The sequence below is a fragment of the Macrobrachium rosenbergii genome, chromosome 56 (genome assembly GCF_040412425.1).
Source record: "Macrobrachium rosenbergii isolate ZJJX-2024 chromosome 56, ASM4041242v1, whole genome shotgun sequence".
NCBI classification, from domain to species: domain Eukaryota; kingdom Metazoa; phylum Arthropoda; class Malacostraca; order Decapoda; family Palaemonidae; genus Macrobrachium; species Macrobrachium rosenbergii.
This window is the reverse complement of record NC_089796.1, coordinates 13691879-13717601: the sequence shown is the minus strand read 5'-3', so window position 1 is coordinate 13717601 and position 25723 is coordinate 13691879. Positions and strand designations below refer to the sequence as shown.

Genomic DNA, 25723 nt, shown 5'->3' with positions numbered 1-25723 from the left:
ATTTTACATACTGCTTCCTGATTAAGTTAAGTATACCTTAGTTTAACCAGACCACTGAGCCGGTTAACAGCTCTCCTAGGCTTGGCCCGAAGGATTCGACTTATTTTACGTGGCAAGAACCAATTGGTTACCTAGCAACGGGACCTACAGCTTATTGTGGAATCCGAACCACATTATAGCGAGAAATGAATTTCCATCACCAGAAGTAAATTCCTCTAATTCTTCATTGGCCGGCCGGAGACTCGAACTCGGGCCTAGCAGAGTGCTAGCCGAGAACTCTACCGACCCGTCCAACGAGGAACTGCGTCCTGATCGGACAGCGCTACCTCAGGTGACGTCGGATTTAAGCGAAGAGAAGAGAAATGGTCAGAGGTGCTGAATGTTGTAGGAAGCCACATACGGATTCTCTTAACTTATGGCGACGCAAAACTAAAACCATAAAGGGTACAGTTGGGGACCCAGCAGAAAATATTGACTGTGGTGGCAGTGATACACAGCACTCAGTGTTATCTTATAATGCACGACTTGAAACAACTTATTGCCGTATATACAGCCAAGGGCCCAGGTGAGGAAAAACGTAATGTGACTGTTTTTGTTCCCGTTATCATTCAAGTACCTTCAGTCACTGTACTCTTCTATCACCTGAGCTGTCCATTAATATTATTAGTGAATTAATACATAAAGCATAAAAATGTCATGTGTTAGATTGCTTGTTAAAATTCATTCACATTCATGTATACACATGTACATATATATACATATATATATATATATATATATATATATATATATATATATATATATATATACTCTCTATATATATATATATATATATATATATATATATATATATATATATATATATATATAATGCATGTAGTTATTGAAAAGTACCTTGTTTTAATTTACAGTTACCTGCTAAAGAATTGCAACCAACGGTGTTTGAATTTTACTTTGCCCAGCCGATAAACAACTGTAAGGATAAAGCTGAAACATAATGCTTCAAGTTCAGTAAACGTCAATGATTAACAGCAAAATGTTAAGAATAACACTAAGATTTTGAAGAAATATTTACTCATTCAGCTCCTATTAAGTTTCTTTCTCCAAGTACGCATTCATTTAGAAAGGTATCATCCTCTGCCATCACCGTCATCGTTACTCCTACTATTATCCTGTTATTTCTTCTTCATTTATTGACTGAATGAATGAATGATTGAATATAGAATTTAGGCCAAAAGCCAAGCACTGGGACCTATTAGGTCATTCAGCGCTGAAACTGAAATTGATAGTAAAAGGTTTGAAAGGTGTAACAGAAGGAAAATCTCGCAGATGCACTATGAATCAATTGTTAGGAGAGGGTGGAAAGTAAGATGGGAGAAAGAGAATATGAAAGGAGGCACAGTAAAAGGAACGAAATGGAGTTGCAGCTAGGGGCCGAAAGCACGCTGCAAAGAACCGTAATTAATGCCTACAGTGCACTCTTCATTTATTGACAGACGAAGGCCTTTGAACATTAGGAAAACCGCCTAAGAATCAACATGATTCTTAAAATTTTCACACAGTTTGGCCTTTAAGAAATCATGATACAAGTTAGAATCCACCAGGGAAATATGCTTGATTATTTATAACGTGATTCATTACCACGTAAAGAAACAATTCGTTGTATTTGTTAATGTATTGCCATTAGTGGTGTGCAAATGGCGAGAATAATATTCTTATACCTTTGGCATAACTCATGTCATTTAATTTTTAAGAATGTTCGTAGTGATGTTGCTGGCGTTACAGAGCTAATCAAACTATCAATCAGTCTCACAGATATTTATCGTACACATCTTGTAGCTTTTCTTTAAGGAAATATCTTATTAGGGAATATCTTTTACCTTACCTGCAAAAGAAGTGGGATGATTGATATTTCTTCAGTATGAAAGCCAGTATTTAAGATGAACATAGAGGTTGTATGTAACTCTACTAACTCTAGTCTCAGACAATTAGGTATTAACAGAAGTTCGAATATCTAGTCGTGTAAGAATGCTGATGACGGAAATTTGCATATTGTTTAGTTACTCCCTCCAAGACTCCTAATTTAATGACGACAGCAACAACAACATATCGTAACACCGTCAGGATTAGTTTCGATTCCTCTTTTCAGAGAGTTCAAGGACAAGGACAACGACAACAGCAGGGAAAGGCGGTAGTTGACGAGAGCTGGCTCAAAGGACCCGTAGCGGTCGACGATCCGAGACTCCTGCAGGTGATTAGGGATAGGTATTTGATCCCACCGACGACCCTTCCTTATAATCTGTCGTCGCCGGAGGAAACGAGAAGATACTACCCGTCAAGTAATGTCTCCAGCTTCCACTTCATCGACTACTACGTCAAGTACTTGCTTGGGGACCAGAAGACGGGCTTCTTCCTCGACTCTGGGGCTCTCGAGGAGACATCTTCTCGGGCTCCTTTGGCTGGAAAAAGAACGAGGATGGACTGGTATCCTGGTAGAGGTCGACCTAACAATTTCCGCCACCTGGTACAGAAGAGGAGGAAGTCCTGGCTCTCAATACTTGCGTTGCAGGGCCCCCCTCAGCAGATCGCCTTCGAGTTCTTAGAAGGCCCTCCTGACCATGGTATGCTGTGGGTCTACCGCTCTAACTCGAGAGCGGTGAACTCACCTGCACGACGTCCAAGACAACTGGAGCAAAACCGCTAAGAAGACATACCAAGTGATGCAGTGTCTCCCCTTAGCTTCTTACTTTCTGGCCCTGAATCTCAAAACACTCGATTTCTTGTCCCTCGACATCCAGGGCTTTGAGTCAGAGGTCCTTTATTCGATTCCCTACGACAAAGTCAAAGTGAGAGTCATTGCTGTGGAGTATTACTTCGAAGAAGATAACGGTGCTCTCAGCTTGGGTAAAATTGACCCAAAATTTGTGAAACGTATGGAAAGTAAGGGCTACTTCCTCGTCGATTTCGACCCTGAGAGCAATTACATCTTTGCTCTGAAGGATGACCCACAGCTGAAAGATAAACTAGATGAAAAGAAGTATGTTAAATATTATACAATGCTGAACAACAGAAACAAACCAAAGCAATAGGCAAGAGGTAAAACAGAGGATAGCGCTTGACATTTTGTCGGCAATTTATGCATGATGACTTCATTTTTTCCTGCTGATATCTTTAGGCGTTCTTAAAAACTTTTGCTGAAAACATTAATTTGCGATGTATTTTTTAGACTTGACGTTGTTTTAATTGAATGGCAATTGCATGATGCCAAAGACACAGGACTAAAGATCTCACATAATACAGATATCTAAAATTGCTATTGTTTATGGAGATATACATATCATGCAGGTATTATTTCAGAACTCCACTTGCATCATGGTAAAAAACTTACTCGATTTGAAGGATGACCCGCAGCTGAAAGATAAACTAGATGCAAAGAAGGATGTGAAATGTTTTGATGAAAACCTTTTCCGATGTCTTTTTGCGATCTGACTAACGTTGTCTTTATGTAGACGTCAGTGTATAGTGCCAACAAGATGCACATAAGCAGTAGCCCCTTAACCGTGCCCGATACTTTTTAGAACCTACCGCGGAAAGCATAACTACAGATAAGAGCGAGACATACACAGGCCCTAAGATTAATTCACAATTAATACATAACATTTTACGTTTATCATACAGTATTGTGAAGTATACTTTCTCCGTCTATGTGTTAACGAAAGGGATTTTGACACTAAGCTTTACGCCTCAAAAGACAGACGAACAACAAAAGATACAACGTACTCCATTGTTGCCCATCTTGCGATCGAAAGTACTGTATGAGCTGTACCCGAACATAATGAAATGCCTTTATTTATTACAAGATAACAAGCTTCTTTTTTCATTGTTGCTGTGATGATCCATGATGATGAAGATTCAGTAATTCGATACATTGCATAAGTTGATTAGTTGATACAGCGGGGTGACCGTCCAAGGCACTGACATGATGTGTTAGCTGTTAAGAAACAAGGGAGATGAGTTGTAATCTATGCTGCTGGGCACGACGTGGTCTAAGGATTTCTTGTTACAGTCTCTAAGGTCGATGGAAATTTATGAACCATTCAGTCCTGGAATTTTGTTTGTTTGTTTGTTTGTGTGTGTGTGTGTGCTTGTGTTTTATAGGCTCCATTAAACTGCGTATGTAAGACCTGCGCATGAAATGGGACTCGGCTTCTTACGTGATATCACTATAAAACTACAAATATTTTTTTCAGAGAGGTCCTATCAGAGATATACGGCCACAGCGTTCAACTTGAGTCATTCAGGAAAGAAATCGTAGTTTAGCAATTAAGTTTGCACCAGGTCCTATTGCCTGTCTGTGTGTGTGTTTTGTCCGTGTCTTTCTCGTTGTCTCTGAATGTATAATAATCTTTTGTTAGAAATAAAGGGCAGTTTTATTTAACTGGATAAGCAAAGAAAGTTTTTGGTCCACTTATTCTGTTTTATCTCTATAACCTCTTTTTTGTTCTAAGTGTTCTGCCTCATTCTTTGGGATTATCCCATGCTCCTTTTCCCTCTTTATGTATCGACTAAATAGAGGTATCCTGCTGTCCTTAAAATAAACAGTATTAATCGTAGTTTCTACAGAGACATCCCGCTCAGGCCACATGAAGATGCGTTCCTTCCTAGCTGAATATACCGTGTCAGATTCTCCTTCGCCTTCAAAACTATCCGCACGAGCGCTATTCTCTCAACAGTAACAGAAGTTCACCACTTTGTTTTATCAACAATAATAGCTCTACATCACGTGATTGCATTAACGATGACGGATTCTGGTCGCTTTTGATAACAACCATAGATTTTCTTGATAATTTTCGACAGGTATAGATTTTCTGCACAGCGTTTGTCCAGTGGTAACAAATTTTTATCACAAGTACAATATTATCGTCATTTAGTTTTCATTAGTGGTAAGAGATTGTCGTAATTTTTTCATCGTTTGGTGTGTTAACATTGACAGATTTTTATTACCTTTTTATCAGTGACCTTGTGAACAAATAAAAATTAAATTAACCGCTTTGAATGTCCATTTCTGTTGTTCGGTCGAGGGAAACACATCACTCCTGACACTTAAAAACTCACATAAAACATCTGTTGATGTTGGCTGCATTGAGTATTACCCTTCACACTTGAATACTCACAAAAAACATCTGCTGATGTTGGCTACATTGAGTATTACCCTTCACACTTGAGTACTCACACAAACATTTGCTGATGTTAACTACAATAAATATTAACTAACCGGATGAAAATCCATTTCAATGACCCTTGGTCAGTGCGAATTCTCTTGAATTTTGGAAAAAATATGTTACCCTCGATTGTGTTTAGTATAGTGTCGTGATTGTTGTACTTTCTCTCTCTCTCTCTCTCTCTCTCTCTCTCTCTCTCTCTCTCTCTCTCTCTCTCTCTCTCTCTCTCTCTCTCTCCTTTATATGTTTTTGTATTTGCTTCAACGAATATATTATTTCCCGTGTATTTGAGCTGTCTATCTCATCAAGTTTTCTGTGCAAAGCCACCATGGTAACTGTGTTTCTGTTTGGACAGGATGAAATAATATTTATCTGTTCTTTGCTCTGATACTGTATGCATGATTTGATTTGGGAAATAGCTGATTTTCATGATTTGTGTGTGATTTTTCTTGATAAGATTGTATTGGCCCTAAACGCCTGAGATATAAGTTATGATTTGTCAGGTATTCCTGTAGCATAATGCACAAATAATTAATGAACTTTGCTTATTTCAGATGAAACGGTAACCAACAGAGTTCATATACTATGTTATCTGCAGCACATAAAATCCTATAAAAAATTTATTAAAATTAAAATGTGCACTACATTTATTTTGTCTGCTCAAGGAATGCTGCTTACTTTTGGTGACTCTGTAATGCCGGTTTTCAAATTGTGTTTGAATAAAAGAATGAAAATATTTGATGAGTCATTTGTTACCATCTCCCTGACTGCGAATGTACAAAACTGTTGACGAATACCTTGGTTACCTGTCGACCATTTTCTCTAAGTATGTGTTCACCTGTCGCTGACTGCTCCTTGTACGCCGTGTTTGCCTATCGATGGATACGTTGTGCTCAATTATAAACCTGGTTTATGCTGTGATTGCCTGTCAAAGGACTGCCAGTAGTAAGCCGAGATTATCTGTCAAAAGAATACCCTGTTTTATGCGGTGGGTACCTGTTGAAAGAGTACCCTACTGTATGCCGTGATTTACTATCAAAAACCTCTTGCCGTATTCTGTGATTAGCTTCCAAAGAATACTTGTATGTGTGATTACCTGTCAAAGAATTCCCTATTGTATGCCATGGTTGCATGCCAAGTGATAGCCTGTTGTGTACATGCTATGACAACCTGTCACAGAATACCCTGTTTTGTGTGTTGTTACCCGCCAAAGTACACCTCTGGTATGCTGTCATTACCTGTCAAAGAATACCCTGTTGCATGCTTTGATTACCTTTGAACAAATACCTTGTGTGCCATTATTACCTGTCAAAGAATATATTGCTTGCTACCCTTACCTGCCATGGGATACCTTGCATGCTGGAACGCCTTGTCAAAGAAGACGCGATATGCTGTGATCACCTGTTGTGTAAGGATACCGTTTTGGCCTCTCGAAAGATGTTCTTTTGTGTGACGTGATTACCTGTTAAAGGGTATCCGTCTCACAAGTTAATTTCTCTTGGGAAACTCACTTGAACTGCATGTCGTCCTATCAGCTCATAAATCTATTTTTAAAAGTTACGGAACATTATATTAGTTCACTTTTAGTATCGTAATTAAAGAAAAATATTTGCTGATTGAATTCTTCCTGTTGCCAACGTGGGGGAGTGCTAATTTATGCATATAAAGGTGGTAGATGTCTGTGAAATTTATGAGGATCAGGCTTGTAAAACAACAAAAAAATATCAGTCTTGACAGTGCAACAAAATGTTGCAGCTATGATAGGTGAAAAAGTAAAGTGCATTAGCTCTTTCCTTGTGAAATATGGAAGTGGTGTTCACTTCAAAAAGGTCTTACGGGAACCAATCCCGGGCAAAAGAGAGGCCTTCAGAATGAGTCAACACACATGCCTTATGTAAACACACACACACACAAACACACACACACCAGGAAGAATAATAATTGAATAAATCGTTACTGGGGTCTGTAAAAACCTATCGCTTTGTGGCAAACGGCCTGGCCTTTTGTGCTATAGAATTTCCACGAGAGTTTACGCATTCATGCCTGTTATTAGGACCAATAAAGAGAGTTGTTGAATGATCGTTAGTAAAACTTGCAGCAAATCTTGAACGAGTAAGAATGGGTTAAAATAAGGCCTGAAAACCAACAGTAAAATAAAAAAGAATCATGTTCCGAAAATGTTTGGAAACTGGGATCCCCTCCATTAGCTAAAAATTCCTTTGTCATTCAGCGACCAAGGATAAATTGTAGGCGATTTAGAAAGCTCGTTATCTTGCTTTTCTGTTTGATCCAAGACACGACTTTTATCAAATGGTAATACCAACTTTTTATCAACTGATTCATTAACAGATAAACAAATAAATAAATTATTATTTTGGTAAACAGATAAGTAAATAGATAATTAATTTTGTATGTTTCCCAAGGCAGGCGCCGCAGAGTCCCAGGCTTAAGCTAGAGGCAGTGGAGTCTGCATGGTTATATGCACCACTGTTGAACTCCCGTTATCTTGACATGACCGAACCAGCTCACATGACCGAACCAACTCAGAGTATTATTGCATGGCCCAACACTTGAGCTACCCTTGTTATTCCAGCTTCATCCTAACTTTTCAGCCATCCTAGCAGATAACCAGCATTGCTTCATCTCGTTTTGTAAAACATTCAACAATCCCACATTACTTCCTTAGGCAAGATTTAGTTCACTAGTATGCCTACGAAATACACTAACAATAAATGCACAGGATCTCCAAATAGAATGTACAGATTATTCAGCTTGACTTTTCATAGTAAGTGTAAATTAAACGAAACAATGACACTGTTGCAAGCAAAAACGTGTCATTCAGAATTTCATCATAATAGCTTAGCCTAACCAAATTGTGTATTCATGATCAAGTAACTACTGCCATCAGACCCACGACATCCAAAGGTATTATATTTTATGTGCTGTTTGTAATTGTAAGGTGAATTTTATGTAGAAGTTTAATAGGCAAATGAATGCAATGACTAGATTTCCAATAATGCTGAACGGTGATAATTATTTAAGTACGATGCATGCACACTTCGCATTTGATAGAATTCCTTGTAATTTACATTTTTTTGAAGTCCTTTTTCTGTGTAAAGTACAGTACCTACGGTATACTTATAATAATACCAATGGTATGTACTGTACTGTACATAGTGTACAATTTATCCCACAATGCTGAATGAAAAACTCGTGTACAGTAAGCGTTAATGCAGAAGTATTATAAAACTTGAATCATTGCACTCGACAACTTTCTCCCACTCTCTTGCATCTTTCAATAAGTAACCTAGGAGAGTGATTTCAACACTTACCAGACTGGAAATCTAAGTGTGTTTACTTGAAGGCAGTACACCACATGCATAATTGTCCACATTCCGTCCTTAGCTTATCCATTGGCACCTGGGGGATGTTATTTCGACTCATGCCATATAGGGCGATTCAGTACGTAAATACAGTCATACTGAAAAAGCAGCGATCAAGGTCGTTGTGAGTGCGAATGGGGGAAGTATCGAAGGTTACTGAATTGTATATTTACTACATGTTTATGAACGGATGCCACCACTGAAGTACACTTTCAAAATGCACGCAAAGATATCTAGCCAACTTGTGATTAATGTTTAATTCTATTCACTGTTTATTCCAGGTGTGATTTCCGAGAGTATTAAATATTCAAGTGCAAGATGGTAACCAAGCGGGACCTCGTCTTACTCTTCGCCGGCTTGATGGTCGTTACGCTCTGTATAAGTGAGTGAATTATCTTAATACTTAACTATTTTTCTTTGCCTTTTGTTCATTAGTAGCTCATCTTTAGTTTTTTTATTTCTGTGCGTATAATTGATCTTTACCTTTTTTGTGGACCAGATTTTGTATGTAGATGAATGTAATTAAAATATCAAACAGAGTGATTATATTAAATTCAAGTATGTCTCTCTCAGTTGACTTTATTATTTACTTGCTACGACAGAAAGGAAACGAATAATGAAGTGATGAAAACAATACACTCAAAAATAATAACATGGTAAAGTCTGAAGCAATCAGCTGAGGATGTCCCTCTCCTGAACCTGTTCTTACAAAATTTGCATTTCGCTCTAGAGATGTTATGAAAATTCTTGATAATCTTGATAGCTGGGGTGGAGAATATCCTAATGGTTTCTACCCTTTGGTTTTTTTTGTTATAGAAGTTTCTAGTGCGTTGTCATCCAAGATTAGTAGATTCTGTTGATTTTTATGTTAATGTAGTAACTTTGCGGATGAGCGCAAGCTTAGCAATGCAGTGCCTACTCCAGAGTGACATATCTGCAGACTGCAGGCCAATTCCTATTCTCCCTGTGCTCTCCAAAGTCGCAGAAAAACTCATTTTAAGCCACTATAGGAGTATGTGGAATCTAAAGGATTGTTTGCTGATAGTCAAGTGCACATTGGAATCAGTTAGGTACCTGCGGTGCTCTTTAAGATTTAACATGCCATTTGAAGAGAACCTTGATAAGGGCTTTGAGTATACAGTGGAGTAATTTTAGTGCTGCTTCGATTTAGTAATTACAAGGCACTCATTCATGAACTTCAGAGTCGTGGAGTGGGTGAATATGTTATAGGTTTACCAGGAATAGAACAGCAAACAACCATCGTAGCATCTTATAAATTTATTTGGCCAAATTTTCGAGACCATGTCTCATCATCAGGGCTGTAAAATACAAAGTAAGTAAGTATACCTTAGTTTTACCAGACCACTGAGCTGGGGTAACAGCTCTCCTGGGGCTGGCCGAAGGATTAGACTTATTTTACGTGGCTAGAACCATTTGGTAACTTAGCAGCAGGACCCTAAAACTTATTGTGGAATCGAACCACATTATCTTGAAATTAATTTCTTTCTGAAATAAATTCATAACTCTTCATCCCAACCGGCCGCGAATTGAACTCCGGCCCATCGAATGACAGTCTGAAGCTCTACCGAGTCGGCCAACAAAGGGCTCAAGAATAAGAATTAGGAATCGACTCGGTTAAAAAAATTACAAAAGCCTAAAACATGGAACTTAAAGTAAAACAAACACTGAAGAAACATTAAAACATGCTAAAAGAATTATTTAAAAAAAAAACGTAGATAAAAATAAAATAAAATATATATATGTATAGAACATCAGGACGTTTAGTACCTAACCCTATGGGAGCTAAGAACTGAGTGAGTCAGAGTGACATTCACAGTTCTCAGGAGGACGACGTCAACTTAAGATATATAAAACAATGGAAGAGTCTGGCTGTTTAGGGAAGGAACAAGCTGCTTAATAGTTAAAGATTCAGGATGGAGAGAGTGGTCGTTGGGTGCTTTGGCAACAATAATAAAATCATCATAGGAAAACGATGTCTTGCATTTTTTACAATGATCTCTTATATTGGAAAATTCGTTTGTTTTTAATTGACATCCTGTTCGGTGACTAACTCCAAGATGAGCATCAACTCTCACTTTGAGCAATCTCTTGGTGGCTCCGATATATTTCCCAACTTTACATTTTGGGCAAGTTAAACAATAAACCACCAGAGATCGCATCAAAGCGGGAAGCTTATCCTTATGGTGAAACAATGACCCAATGGTCTTAGGAATTTTTTTAACTTAATCTAATATCCAGAGCTGGAAATGTACTGCGATTGGCGTTTTGTAAAGATTGTTTGAATTTCTTCGAATGTACAAAAGAAATGGAGGCATACATTATCAATTTAGGGACATTAGGTATGGACAGACGGGGTTGGAATTTATTATTCCAAAAGCTATTTACAGGTAGGCAGCAACGAGATGCTGTTGATGGGATCTTTAGCAAACTACAACCTATGTGTCTGGAGTTCCACGGGGCAGTGTTATTTTAAGTGTATACAAGTGATATGGTTGTTGGCCTGGAAAACAAGATCGTTCAGTATGCCGGTGATGCTACACGTGTGTGTACTTATGAGAAAAGAAACTGCCCTTATTCTCAGTCGGGACATGGAGCCGATCAGTGAATGGTGTGGTCGGTAGGGTATGAAGCTGAACTCCAGTAAAACAAAAAATGTTGATTAGCAGGTCTCATACAGATTTTCCACCTCATCCTCCCCTCCAAGTCGATGGGTCTCTGCTGAATGAGTCTGAAGCTTTAACTATTCTAGGGGTAACTTTTGACTCATCTTACTTTTGAGAAACATCTAATGAAAGTGTTAGCAACTGCAGCACGAAAGTTAGGCATTGTACGAGTTCTTCATTGGAATGGTAGGTAGAGCTCTCGGCTAGCACGCTGTTGGCCCAGCATTCGACTCTCCGACCGGCCAGTGAAGAATTAGAGGAATTTATATCTGGTGATAGAAATTCATTTTCTCGTCATAATGTGGTTCGGATTCCACAATAAGCTGTAGGGTCCCTTTTAGAGGTAACCAGCTGGTTCTTGTACGTAGAATAAATCTAATCCTTCGGGCCAGCCCTAGGAGAGCTGTTAAACAGTTCAGTGGTCTGGTTAAACTAAGGTATACTTAACTTTTAGGCATTGTACGAAGGGCCTCTTATATTTACAACAATCATAAAATCAGTGCAACTTGTTTTAGGTCGTTTGCCCTTCCTTTACTAGAATACTGTTCTCCGGAATGGATGTCGGCTTCTGCCAGAGATTTATCTCCTTTAGGTAGAGTGGTTCGTGGTGGTAGGTTTCTGTTTCCTAATACTAGCAGTTATGACTTGGACATCGACAGATGGTCTCTTATTTATCAGTTTTTCAAAAGTTTACTTTAACAGAGATCTTTCACATTCTCAGTTGTTCCTTGATCATTTTCCTGCCGAGAGCAGCATCAGTTTGCAGTAAATGTGCCTCGCTGTAGAATTTCTCAGTTCCAGAGGTCCTTTGTTCCTCCTCACAGTGTTGGACTGTGGAACAGTCTCCCTACTGAGGATGTCGTGCAATTGGGACTTCTAAAGTTTAAGCGAAGATGCAACGCATTACTATCCTAATACTATTTTCCTTGCATTTTAATACATTTTTTATCTGTTTATTAATTTACTTTTTCTTTTTTAATAAGCGAGATCTCTTCTTTCTCTATTTCCCTTTACCTCATCTTACTTCTTCATAATGAACACCATATTCTTTAGAAGCTTGAATTTCAAGTCAGTGCCCCGGTTCCATATGAACATTCAAAGATAATCTGATTTGAATTTGTTATCGTCTCAGGCTAGTCTTACTTCAGCTCGGATTCTTATTCTGAAGAACAGCCCGTTTTCTTCACTTGGACTGAGGCATCTGGCGAACAACCAGTTAGTTTAACGCAGTTCTTCCTATACCACTTGATACTGGCCTTGTAGTACCAAACATGGTGTATTGTTGTAACGTCACTTGATAGCATCAAATCAGTCAGCCAAACTAAGTGACCCACAATGAAGGGAAAGTATTATCTTAAATAGGAAAGCAACCAAAACACCAAACTTGATGCAGTTTGAGAACGTCCCGGGTTATTCAAGCCTGGGTGTTAAGGCAGAAAGCAGATTTCTCAGAAATTATAATACTTGGCAGTGAGTGACTTCAGTCCATTAGAATTTGATTGGTCCTCTCCGTTCATTTGTTTTACGCTAGTCCACTCTTTCAGTCCCTTGCTTGATCCTACCCAAACTCACGATGCCAGAGCAATCAAAATTCCGCCTCTTCTTGGGGGTCTTAGATGGTGTCACCGACTCTGTCGTGGAGGCGTCTGGTTCTGGTCTCCTGTTCTGTAGCCTGAATAATGCTGTGATTATTATTTTTAAATGATTATGGGGCAGACGAAATATTTTCATAATGATTATCAAGATGATGCAGTTGATTAGTAATACAACTTACCTTATTTTTTATATCTGAAGCTTCGTTGTTTTTTTTCTATAGATAGTAATCTCCAGTAATAAAAACACTTCGTGTTTGTCGTGAATGGTTAATAAAAAGCCACTGTATGCAACAAAGTTCATTCACTTAAACTATTTTTTATACAGTAGTTTTTTCTTTAACCATAGATAGTAATGCTATAGAAAATATATGGTTATGTCTCTGCGTCTTCCGTCACCGGTAACTTTTGAAAAGGAGCTGCATAACTTTAATGGTAAGCCTTGTGATAAATCATGATAGCTCATTTTTCGCTTCTTTGTACCCTACAGTTACTTTCAGGGCATTGTTAATAGCTCAGTGCCCCCAGATATATTGGTCAGTAAATCATTGTTTGAAAACTGTGTTCGTCACTAATTATTGAGGTTGTGAATATTATTAAAATTATCTCTTATTTCTAACAGCTTACTCCTTCGAGGGAGCATGGTATGAAGGACGCTTTCAGATATGTCAGGTAAGAACGACTCTCTCTCCCTCTCTCTCTCTCTCTCTCTCTCTCTCTCTCTCTCTCTCTCTCTCTCTCTCTCTCTCTCTCTCTCTCTCTCTCCCCGGTTACAAGCCAGTCGACTCTTTTTAACAAGTTGGACAGACATGTATGCGCACAGGACAATCTATATTAGTTCTTATTGATATTTTCGAAGGCCTTATCTGCATTGAAAAGTCCAGGTCACCCAGGCCACCATATTTAGTTTGTTTTCCCTTCGCCTTCAGGGAGCGTATCGCGAAAAAGAAGCGGGGACTACGCAGAATCCCTTGCCGGTAACTGCCATAGCTCGAAGAATATGGCACAAACACACGGGCCAGACATGGCGAGGTCTCCAGCTGCCCGTGTTGACGTCAGAGCCGCTGGGTCGCCTTGGGAACGTCATGGGCGAGTACGCCACTCTCCTAGCGCTTGGACGCATCTATGGAACCACCCTCAGGCTCCATCCCAGTATGCAGTCCCAGTTGATAAATTCATTCCCCAATATTACCATCGAGCCTCTTCCAGGTAAGTGTCCTACTCTGTTCTAGTGATTTGGATCGATTGATAAGAAGTTTGCCTTAATGCTTCCATAACGCTTCTTGTGAGCGAATGCTGCCTTTTCGATATGCGGGTCCAGTTGATGAAGACTCGCAGGGTTGCCCAAATACATCTGTAAAGCCTTCTCTGGGGAAGTCTTTGTTTCCATCTTGGAAAAAAGTGTTTTCAATGAAACTGTTTGGGTACCTCAAATTGCCAGCAATTTCACGTTTTGTCAAGTTCTTGACCTAAAAATTCCGGGCTACTGACCCTCAGTGCTCTTAAGAACATAGCAGAAAAGTGAACTTATGAACAGATATTTGTGGGTTTCCTGTAGACAGAAAATTTGAACTTTCTATCAGATCTTCTTGTGACTCTGTATTTGTTTCCTTGACACTCGTACCTGAACCTGATGACAGGTAGAAATACATAAGCCTTCATTCAAGCAATTTCTTTTACCTTTCTCTGGCTGATTGCATATATATATATATATATATATATATATATATATATATATATATATATATATATATATATATATATATATATATATATATATATATATATTATATATAAATATTATTCGCGTATATCTATGTTGTTGTCTCAGCAAGCAGTTATATACAGTAATGCATATAACTTACTCCGATGATTCTTAAACGTATAGGGTATTTGACGGTATCTTAGTAGGAGGGACCAACTGATAAAGACGTTTCATAGTATTTCCATTGAGCTTATCGCAGGTAAATCATCCTACTTCATCTTGGTAAGCTGGACTGACTTTCGAAGGCATTCCCCTCCAGGCAATTGTCATTTACTGTTAGAGAAAGTTTAGAAAACTGGTCACTAATTCACCATAATTAAGTGGTTTTACGTTCATTCTACTCAGTCCCTTGCATGTATGGTGTAAGCTACGTGCGCGAAATGAATATACTGTTTTGTGATGTGGTAGACAGGCATTACTGCATATAACTGCTTGTTGGGACGACAACATAGGTATACGTGAATAATATTTATATATATGAAAAATATATATATATATATATATATATATATATATATATATATATATATATATATATATATATATATATATTTATGCAATCACCCAGGAAAAAGGTGAAAAGAAATTGCTTGAACGAAGCGCTTTCATGTATTTCTACCCGTCATCAGGGTTCAGGTACAAGTGCCAAGGAAACAAATACAGAGTCACAAGAAGATCTGATAGAAAGTTCAAATTTTCTGTCTACAGGAAACCCACAAATATCTGTTCATATGTTCACTTTTATTCTAACCATCCATTTAAAACTAAGACTGCTGTTTTTTTTGCTATGTTCGTAAGGGCACTGCGGGTCAGTTGCCCGGAATTTTTAGATCAAGAACTTGACAAGATACGTGATATTGCTGGCAATTTGAGGTATCCAAGCAGTTTTATTGAAAAAACCTTTTGTCAAGACCGAAAAACGTTTCACAGATTGACGAAAACTAACAAGTTCGAAAACAAAAATCTTTTTGTGCTTCCTTTTTATACTTGTTTTAATAACACCCGAAACAATTCAAGCCACTGGGTATCAGTGTTGTGTTTAAAACGCTAGGAACTATTATAAACTTGCTAATTATAAGTTCACCTGGAAATGGAACAGGATGTAGTGATAAGACTCCGTGTAAACAATGTAATAAAACTTATGTAGGACAAAGTGAGAAGACGCTGGCTGTTTGAATAAAGCACCACAAATATAGTGTAAGAACTGGTGATATGTCAAATACATTATTTGTACACATGAATAATAGTAATCATGGTATTAATTGCAAAGATCTAGTCAAAAGAATTTTAATAGAATCCAGTATAATTAAAAAAGACTGAGAATTTATTAAATATTAGCCTAGGTTCATATAAAGTTGATGAAATTTTAACGAAGGGTATTTTAAATCAAGTAGGCTGTTAAGCATTCCCACTGTTCGGCAATTGTTAGCGTAGTTTGTCTTTTTAGCATTGTTTGTCTTGCCACGAAGTCTTCTTCTGACTGTATTTGTTTCCTTGGCACTTGTGCCTGAACCCTGATGAGGTGTACAAATACATGAAAGCGCTTGGTTCAAGTCATCTCTCTTTCTTTTCACCCTTCTCTTGGCTGATTGCATATATGATCATCACACGTCTACAGTGATTTGTTGCAGTATATATATAATTTATTTGTTTATTTATACATACATATATACATATATGGTGCGTGCATGCATGTATATACTTGGAATTCCTCCGAATTTCGTGGAATAGTTGATCAGGAAAATATGTATTTTTCAATGACTACATAACTTTCCGAGATAACTTGAGTCAGTTAGAAATAGTGTCTTAGGAATTAGAAAGCAGAATTTCGCCCTATTAGCACAATACCGCCATATGTCTCAGGCATTAGTTCCTCATTGGATGGATCGATATCGTACTCGGCTAGCACTCTGCTGGGACGCGTTCGACTCTCCGGCCGGCCAATGAAGAATTAGGGGAATTTATTCCTGGTGATAGAAATTAATTTCTCGGCATAATGTGGTTCGGATTCCACAATAAGCTGTAGGTCCCGTTGCTAGGTAACCAATTGGCTCTTAGCCACGTAATATAAGTCTAATCCTTCGGGCCAGCCCTAGGAGAGCTGTCAATCAGCTCAGTGGTCTGGTTAAACTAAGGTATACTTGACTTTTTTATGTCTCAGGCAGAGAAATCAGCCCAAGAAAATACTCTCATATTCAGTTTACTTGTATTAATTATCAAAGCAATGTTAACATTAATAAAAAATATCAATTAAAGTTCATGGTATGAGAGTAAAACAAGAAATAACTATATAGGGGAGCACGCACTTGCGTTTAAGTACATGGATACACATTAACATAAGTCAGGGAATGAATTGAGCAATGTATCCTAAACCACAGCTCTTTCCTTACTTCAGGATCTTTCAACCGTTCCGAGTGGATTCCAATTGGGTATCTGACCTTCATCAACCACGGGAGGTACGAGGCAGCTGCATCAGGAATACTGGGAGCTGAACGCTTTTTGCTAACAGGTAAGAAAGAGAGAGAGAGTCCAAGGTCTGCGAGTATTGAGATGCGCCATTTAGATGGACATATTTGTCAATCAGTATATTCCTAATGCCATCATTGGAAAAACAGTCTGGGTGAAATCTAGAGCCAATTGGTATCGCGTTGTTGAAGTCTGTTAGGCACTTAATATTTCAGATGCTATTCTGAACACCATATTCTTTGGAAATTTGAATTTCAAGTCAGTGGACCCTGTGGGCTTGTTCCATATGGATAGGGTTCATCTCCTGAATGATAATTTAATAATAATAACATAATAAGATTAATAATAAATGGATAACTGGTTGTCGTTCTGGTTATGCGCTTGCTTGAATAAGCCATATAAATAGCTCTCTTTTATTACACTTGCTATGGCATTTGCAGGATTAAGATTGTACACCTTAAGTCTCTTACTAAGTGGGAAATAATTAAGCGTGGCTGAGCAGCAACATACTGAGTTAGACTTTATCACAAATTTATCATGTTTGAATTTTTATGGAAAATTATTCAAATTCATACCCGTGAGCACCCTTTGTTTAAGGATTTACGTAGACCGGCGTAAGTGGAGACGTTATCGAGCCAAACTATAAGCAGAACTTTGCTGAGAGTCACAGGGAGCAAGAAATTATAGTTATCTTGTAGAAAATATCCCAGCCTCTTTGGATGCAGTAATTTCGCTAATTCCTCCTTAGACCAATCCCTAAAGGCTAGCGTAGTCTTTGGCTGATGCCCCTATTCCAGTCATCTGTCATCATGAGCAGCTCTTACTCAGTTTTCTTTTCATTCTAGGAACATTATTTAGATTCTTAGAAAACGCATATATCTAGGTTACCTTGAGTAAAGCCCAAATGAGCTCTTGGTGCTACTAAATCCGACAAAAAAGTGGAAGTTGTCCAATACGGAACCTGTTGCTAAAAAGTTGATGCCTAAGCCCCATCTGGACAGTATTATGCTTAGAGGAAATAATTAGGTATTCTGTAATGTCTTAGCGCATAGCTGTGAGTCAGAGTCTGAGGGAAAAAGTGCCAACCACTTTACTCAACAATCCTCGGTCTGTAGTATGCCTACCTCTCTCTCTAAGATATGTTCCCATTGCCATGAGATCTTATGGGGCTGATTCTGACTTTGAATGCCTTTTAGATATAGGTAGATACTTTCAAGGCAACCAGACTTCTTCTTCTTCGTTTAACGTGCTTTTTCCCATTTTTCATATGGGGTAAGCACGATGCCTTCTTTTGAAGGACTTTGATTTGGCACTGGGGTAGGCCGTAGCCTCGATCTCCTGCCTTGCCTGACATCGCTTAGACCCCGGTAGCACATGTGTATTTGTATCGTGCCAAATCCCCAGCTCCCTTTCTCCCAGCAGCGAGGAGACGTGAGTGGTTAGGCCGACAGTTCGAGACGTGTAAGGCGTTTGTTATGTTTTTAGAGGATGTTGGAGTGCCTTTGTTTGTGTGTGTATTAGTCTGTAACACCCATTTTCTTTCAGCAAACCTATCTGTTGATTACATACATAATCCCGGGGTGTCTACACGGATAGCAAATTGTCCGCCCCTCTGACCTGCCGGCTGCGGATTTGAACCCGCGACACAGACTTCTTATGAAGTCTGAGTCTGCGACCAAGCCATCGAGGCTCCTTTAAAGGCAACCAGACATTTTTTTTAATGGATTTCACTTCTGCTTTTAGCGTGATTACCCATAACGCTCTGCTTTTAGCGTGGTTACCCATAGGGCTGTCGGATGTCAACTTTGTAACTTTAATGTCAGAGGACTCATACTTGTCCTCAATCACGGTTTATTAAGTACCCTTTACAGAGTCGCTGATGGCATCTTTTATTAAGCTTAGACCGATGATCTAGAGAGTAGCTTTGTGCGACCTTTATTTGTTTTCAGTCTGCAATAATGATGTTACTTGGTCCAGAAAGTAAGTTTGCACAGTATGCAAACGATTCGTTCGGTCATTCTCTTCTCCCAAGTGCGAAATGAAGTGATTGCCACCTTTAACAGAAATCGGGATTGAACCAGTTGTAAGAAACATAGTGAGTTGGAGTGTGATTGGCCGATGTCGCATTGTGCTTTCACTCTATGATTTGCCTGGAATAGTGAAGAGATAGGTACTATATAAACATCCTCTTTGCCTCCTATACATATAGAAATGGTGGTATTAATACCACATGTTTCATATTCTTTGTTTTAACATGATAGGAATGTTATTGGATTGTCTGGATGTCAGCATCCTCTCAGAAACTATCTCCTGAACGAAATGGCTCAGAGACCTTTTTCACAAGAGTGATAATAATTATAATTTGAACCAGCTTGGGAAATATCCTGTTTAACTATTTTCCATAAGCTCCATTTCAGTCATGAACTTCCCTCAGTGAAATTTAATGCCTGCACATGAGCTTATGTGTACTACTCGGTTCGCTGAGCCTCAGCATCAGCATCCTGTTGAAGTGAATCTCGGTAGTGTGCCCGAGTCTAGAGGTCCATACCAGGCCTCTGATTCACTTCCTTATCTTTCAGTTACTGAATGGCTGTGTTTGTGCAATGATCGAACTGACAAAGGCCATCTTATTCTAAAGTCTAAACCAACTAACCAGCTCTGTTAACGTGCCACTGCGTCCCACTGTCTAATATCAAAGGTCTTTCATACCTTAACTGTAAAACTGGGGACCCCATCAGTCCTCTTGGCACTGTTGTAGATGCAGAAGCTCATTAGTTTTTTTTTTCTTTCATTGCTTTTAACTTATGTATGCAAATATTTACGTTGAGTTGCTATTATTGTAGTTGTTATTTCCTTTAATCTTATGTCTCATATGCACTTTTAACCATAATGATATTGATTTTGCAATTTATGTATGAATCTGAACACACACACACAAATATATATACACATATACACATGTATACATAATATATGAATGTATGGAAATATATATGTGTTTGTGTGTATACATATACAGTACACACACACACACACATATATATATAAATTATATATATATATATATATATATATATATATATATATAAATTATATATATACGTATATATATATTATGTTATATATACATATATATATTATATATATATAAATATATATATATATACATATATACATATATAAATATATATGTATATATACGTATATATACATATATACATGTATACACACACACACACACACATAAATATATGAGAGAGAGAGAGAGAGTTTTCATAACTAATGTCCAGTTCTTTCTTTCGTTTCAGGCTATCCTTTCGAAATTCAGCTGTTCAATACATTTCGTCAAGACATAATAAAGGAGTTTACTTTTTCAAAAGCTTTACAAGACAAGGTTAGTGTCTTCGTATCTTTGAACCAACTTCCTCCCTCTTTTTTCTTATGCTTGCTTCCTATTCTCATTCGAAATCTTTATACGTTCCTTTCTTTAAATACAGACAATTTGTATTTATGAGTACACAGATAAAATTTTCATGGTATTGAAAGATTCACGAACTGGACTCTTCATCAAAGTTGTACTGGGATTTCTCCATCTTTAAGATTGCTTTATTTCGTTTTTTACTCATCATTAAGTCTCTCTGCTTCATATAATTATCATCATCATCATCATCATCACTGCCCCCAACTGATGCAAAGAGTCTGTGAAATTCAGATAATCATATCTTTCCCTTTCTTGTTCCTCCATTATTTTCCATTCATTTCCTGCATCCCTTATGATAGTTCTTATCCAAGTAGGTCTGAATCTTCCTACTCTTCTGGAGCCCACAGGGGCCCACGTATATACATAAATATATACACATACATACATACATACATACATACATACACATATATATGTGTATATATATAAGTATTATGTATATATACATAATATTTATATATGTGTGTATATAAATATGTAAATATATATATACATAGTAACACAGGCTGCCTTAATGTTAAGTTAGCTTTATATAAATTAAATGTAAGTAGTATGTTCAAAGGTTTTATTATTAATTACTTTATATAACTGATAATTGTGTATGGTCCACAAGAATTATAAGTGTTTTTAAAGACATAAATCACAAATTTCTTCAGCTTTCTTTAATAATATTCCAATAAATCATAGCACATGTTTTTTTTACCTGGTTTCATTTCTGTTCCATCGTATTTATTTATTTATCACCTTTTCTCCATAAGTTGTGTCTCTCAACAGGCTGATATCCCTTTGGAGAAATCTTGGGTTTATCGTCTGTTGACTCTGTCCATAATTTTTTAGCTGCAGTTTTAAAGAAATAAGAATAAAAAGAAATCAGATCCTGTTGACTTATAAAGCTAAATCCTGAAAATTCTTCCCGGAAATCTTAGCTTATTCTTAAGTTCTTTCTTACATAAATGAGCAGTATTGCCCGAGAGTTAATAAGCTTAATTTCTTATTTCGAATTTTCCATTTTTGTTGCTTATTTGACAAGGCTGTGTCTCTTCTTCTTTTCCATGCAGGTCCAAGACTTCTGGGTAAAGAACAATAGAAGCTATTCAGAAGTGATTGTGGGGTTCCACGTCAGAAGAACTGATTATGTTAATTTTATAAAGGTAATCACTGGTTTTGTGAAATTCCCATGAACATGTTTTCCCCTCAGTGTTTTCACCTCCACAAACCCCCAATCATCTTCACCTTCCCTTCTCACAATTCTCATCCAAGTAAGTCTGGGTATTCCTACTTCTCTGACCCCCACAGAAGGTCAGCTGACAGTATCACCTACTGTTCTTTCCGGGGTAGTGCGAAGGACATGACCAAACCATCTCCATTTTCCTTTCATCATTATCTCATCTTCATATGGAACCTCCGTTATTTCCCTTATGGTATCATTTCTGTCTCTATCCTGTCATCTCTGCCTGCTGATATTCTTCTTAAAGATTTATTCTCAAAATGACAAAACCTTTTAGATATGGTGTAGTACCATGGTTCATGTCTACACCAATACAGATCGTATAAGAATAATTATAATTTTGTTTTCACACACAGCTTCATTGTAATCGATTTCCAAATCATATTAAGCTGCCAATGATTTGATGTGTCTTTTTTTTTTTTTAGACTTTCACTAAATTCCAAGTCAGGGAATTTATATCAGATGTCATTTTCCTTAAATATTTGAAAGATTCAACATATTAAGTTCCCTCGCCATCTAGTGTTTTCTATCCCTTTGTGTGTACTCTGTCCTTATTAATTCTTCTTGCTTTAGTTTAGATTCATCTTGAATCCAATCTCTCTGTTAAGACAAGTCTTGTAAATTTCGCGTTTGTTGTGAGGACTACTAAGTGCTGATGCGACTTATCACAGCCTAAACTCTCTTAACCCACCACAAGCTTCTTTACTTAGACGGGAACAAAGTTTCAAATCTGCTTCGTCCTACCGTTAAGCAGCCACCTCGTGGTCATAGCCAGGTTGAGGGACAGAGGCAGGAGCTCTGTGTTTAAATATCGGCAAGGAGAAAGGACTATATTGATTGAATAATAAAAGTAATGAAATATATCTTAAACATGACAATCTATTGTCTACCAAGAAGCTGCAGTGCATGTTTGGTAATTGAATTATGGACCCAGTGAAAATTCCTGTTTCACAAATAATTTGCAAACTATGGCTACCCCCAAGCCTGACCTCATAAAATATTGATAACCTTTCTGAAGTTCTACCCTTCTTGCAGATGTTTCAAGCGATTTTGCCCGAACACGCTTACTACCAGCGAGCAACAACCTACTACAAAAATAAATTTCCGAAGGTTCGGTTTGTCGTGGCTTCGGACGAGATGGATTACGCCAAGAAGACCTTTGCCAATTACTCGGATGTGCTCTTCACGCCAGGTGAGCGAAATCGTTTCTCCTCAGTTTTAGAACAGCTCCCCCACTCATTCTTCTCTTTTTCCTCTCGGCAAAATTAGAGAAGTGAGCATACAAATGTTTTTTTGGAAGCTAGGTATGAGACAGCTCATTTTCTGGCTGTTCCTGTTTACAAAGAATTGGTTATATAGACCAAACCCATCGCCACTCTCCCTATATATGTATATATATATTACATATACATACATACACATATATGTGTGTTAATGTATATATAATGTATATATATGTATATAAATATATATATATATTATATATATATATATATATATATATATATATATATATATATATATATATATATATATATATATAAATTATATATACACAGACACATATATGTATAAATATAAATATATGTGTGTGTGTGTAAGTATATATATATGTGTGTGTGTGTGTGTATACTACACGCATGAATTACATAATTTTCCCAATAATTCCCTCTGGCCATGTAGCTTGGTGGTAGCACTTCTGGCCTAAGACTAAACGACCCGTGTTCAAAACTTAAATCGGGCGAGGAAGGACAGATGGCCACATCCCCCAAATATCTAATGAGCCTCCGTTGACCTAAGCAGAGAATTATGTACATACTGTAGTTGTTTGACGACTGTTGTGAAACGGGTGGGCCTTGACGAGGCATTCTTCGTCTCACTGGGGTGAAACCATACATAAGAGATTCGTCAGACAGATATTCTTTCTTTTTTTCTCTATAATCATTATTATTATTATTATTATTATTATTTGGAAGATGAACCCCATTTATATGGAACAAGACCACAGGGGCCATTGACTTGAAATTCAAGCTTCCGAAGTTAAGTATATTTTAGTTTAACCAGACTACTGAGCTGATTAACAGCTCTCCTAGGACTGGCCCGAAGGATTAGATTTATTTTACGTGGCTAAGAACCAATTGGTTACCTAGCAACGGGACCTACAGCTTATTGTTGAATCCGAACCACATTATAGCGAGAAATGAATTTCCATATTTCTATCATATAGTGTTCATTAGAAAGAAGTAAGAGAAGGTAAAGGGAAATACAGAAAGAAGAGATCATTTATTAAAAAAAATAAATTTATAAATTAATGAATAAATAGATAAAAACGCAAGTAAATTATCAAAATACAAGGAGAATTTTATGATTTCTCTAGTGGTATAACATGCACTTTTCCGTTATAATCGTTACCAATTCTTACCCCTGTCTGTGTGCGCAATTGCAGGGTCTCCCCGAGAGCTAGACATGGCCATTTTGGCGTCCAGCAACCACAGCATCATGACGGTTGGGAGCTTTGGATTCTGGTGTTCCTATCTTTCCGGAGGAGAGGTGGTCTATCCCAACCTTACCACTAGGTACGACTACACGTTCCAGAAGAATTGGTACGACCTCGGACACCTCGATTTCTTTACACCTTTACCACCCCATTGATACCGAGGAAATTTATATAAATATATATATATATATATATATATATATATATATATATATATATATATATATATATATATATATATATATATATATATATATATATATATATATATATATATATATATATCGGAAGTATATCGGAGCCACCAAGAGATTGCTCAAAGTGAGAGTTGATGCTCATCTTGGAGTTAGTCGCCGAACAGGATGTCAATTAAAAACAAAAGAATTTTCCAATATAAGAGATCACTGTAAAAAAATGCAAGACATCGTTTTCCTATGATGATTTTATTATTGTTGCCAAAGCACCCAACGACCACTCTCTCTCCATCCTGGAATCTTTAACTATTAAGCAGCTTGTTCCTTCCCTAAACAGCCAGACCTCTTCCACTGTTTTATATATATCTTAAGTTGACGTCGTCCTCCTGAGAACTGTGAATGTCACTCTGACTCACTCAGTTCTTAGCTCCCATAGGGTTAGGTACTAAACGTCCTGATATTTTATATATACATATATATGTTTTATTTTATTTTTGTCTACTTTTTAAATATCAAGTCTTTTAGTATGTTTTAATGTTTCTTCAGTGTTTGTTTTAGTTTAAGTTCCATGTTTTAGGTTTTGTAAGTTTTTTAACTGATTCTTAATTCTCATTCTTTGTATGTATGTATATTATATTTATATATATTATATATATATATATATATATATATATATATATATATATATATATATATATATATATATATATATATATATATATATATATATATACTGTATATATAAAAGGACGTCTTGAATTTGGTTCATCAAACTCGATGGCACAACAACAACGATTAGAGACGGTGAAAAGTTCGTTGATAAATCAGGTTCTTAATTATATATTTAAAAGACTCAAATTAATGAAATTCTCGACTATCGATGATGGCCCGTGTTCGTGTGGCCGAGTCACAGTGTGGCCCGAGAAGCCAACAGTGTGAGGGAGCAAATCGGCCTATGAAGTCAAGACCTTCGAAGTGTATTTGAATTGATAATGCAGTGATCTCTGTGCAGGAGCAGCAAGAAGTGATTCCGTAGTTCTAGTCTGATCATGTGATATGTTTGTTCTTTGACATATAATGTGTGCATTGTGGGTATTTGTGTGTGCTTGAATATTTATATATATTTGATCTTGATGATTGCACTGAAGAGAGTGGATGTTTGTTTTCTTTATTTTTTATGTCAATAAACTTTTCACAGACATCTCGAATAA

The 25723-nt window shown here is 37.3% G+C and overlaps 2 protein-coding genes across 9 annotated transcripts in view; both read left to right on the top strand.

Moving 5' to 3' along the window:
* LOC136836098 (protein Star-like) overlaps window positions 1-5958 on the top strand; it is a 162889-nt gene extending 156931 nt beyond the window's left edge. For all 8 annotated transcript variants that reach the window (XM_067100071.1, XM_067100068.1, XM_067100070.1 and 5 more), the window contains one exon: window positions 2150-5958. In XM_067100071.1, the coding sequence (XP_066956172.1) occupies window positions 2150-2704 (555 nt within the window). In that variant the 3' untranslated portion in view covers window positions 2705-5958. The remainder of the gene's footprint in view (window positions 1-2149) is intronic.
* LOC136836099 (galactoside alpha-(1,2)-fucosyltransferase 2-like) overlaps window positions 1-25711 on the top strand; it is a 79627-nt gene extending 53916 nt beyond the window's left edge. Inside the window, exons 2-9 of the mRNA XM_067100079.1 lie at window positions 8887-8987; window positions 13504-13553; window positions 13811-14090; window positions 17042-17155; window positions 20421-20506; window positions 21652-21744; window positions 22857-23013; window positions 24268-25711. Coding sequence (XP_066956180.1) covers window positions 8924-8987; window positions 13504-13553; window positions 13811-14090; window positions 17042-17155; window positions 20421-20506; window positions 21652-21744; window positions 22857-23013; window positions 24268-24473 — 1050 coding nt within the window. The 5' untranslated portion in view covers window positions 8887-8923 and the 3' untranslated portion in view covers window positions 24474-25711. The remainder of the gene's footprint in view (window positions 1-8886; window positions 8988-13503; window positions 13554-13810; window positions 14091-17041; window positions 17156-20420; window positions 20507-21651; window positions 21745-22856; window positions 23014-24267) is intronic.
* The last annotated feature ends 12 nt before the right edge of the window (window positions 25712-25723 follow it).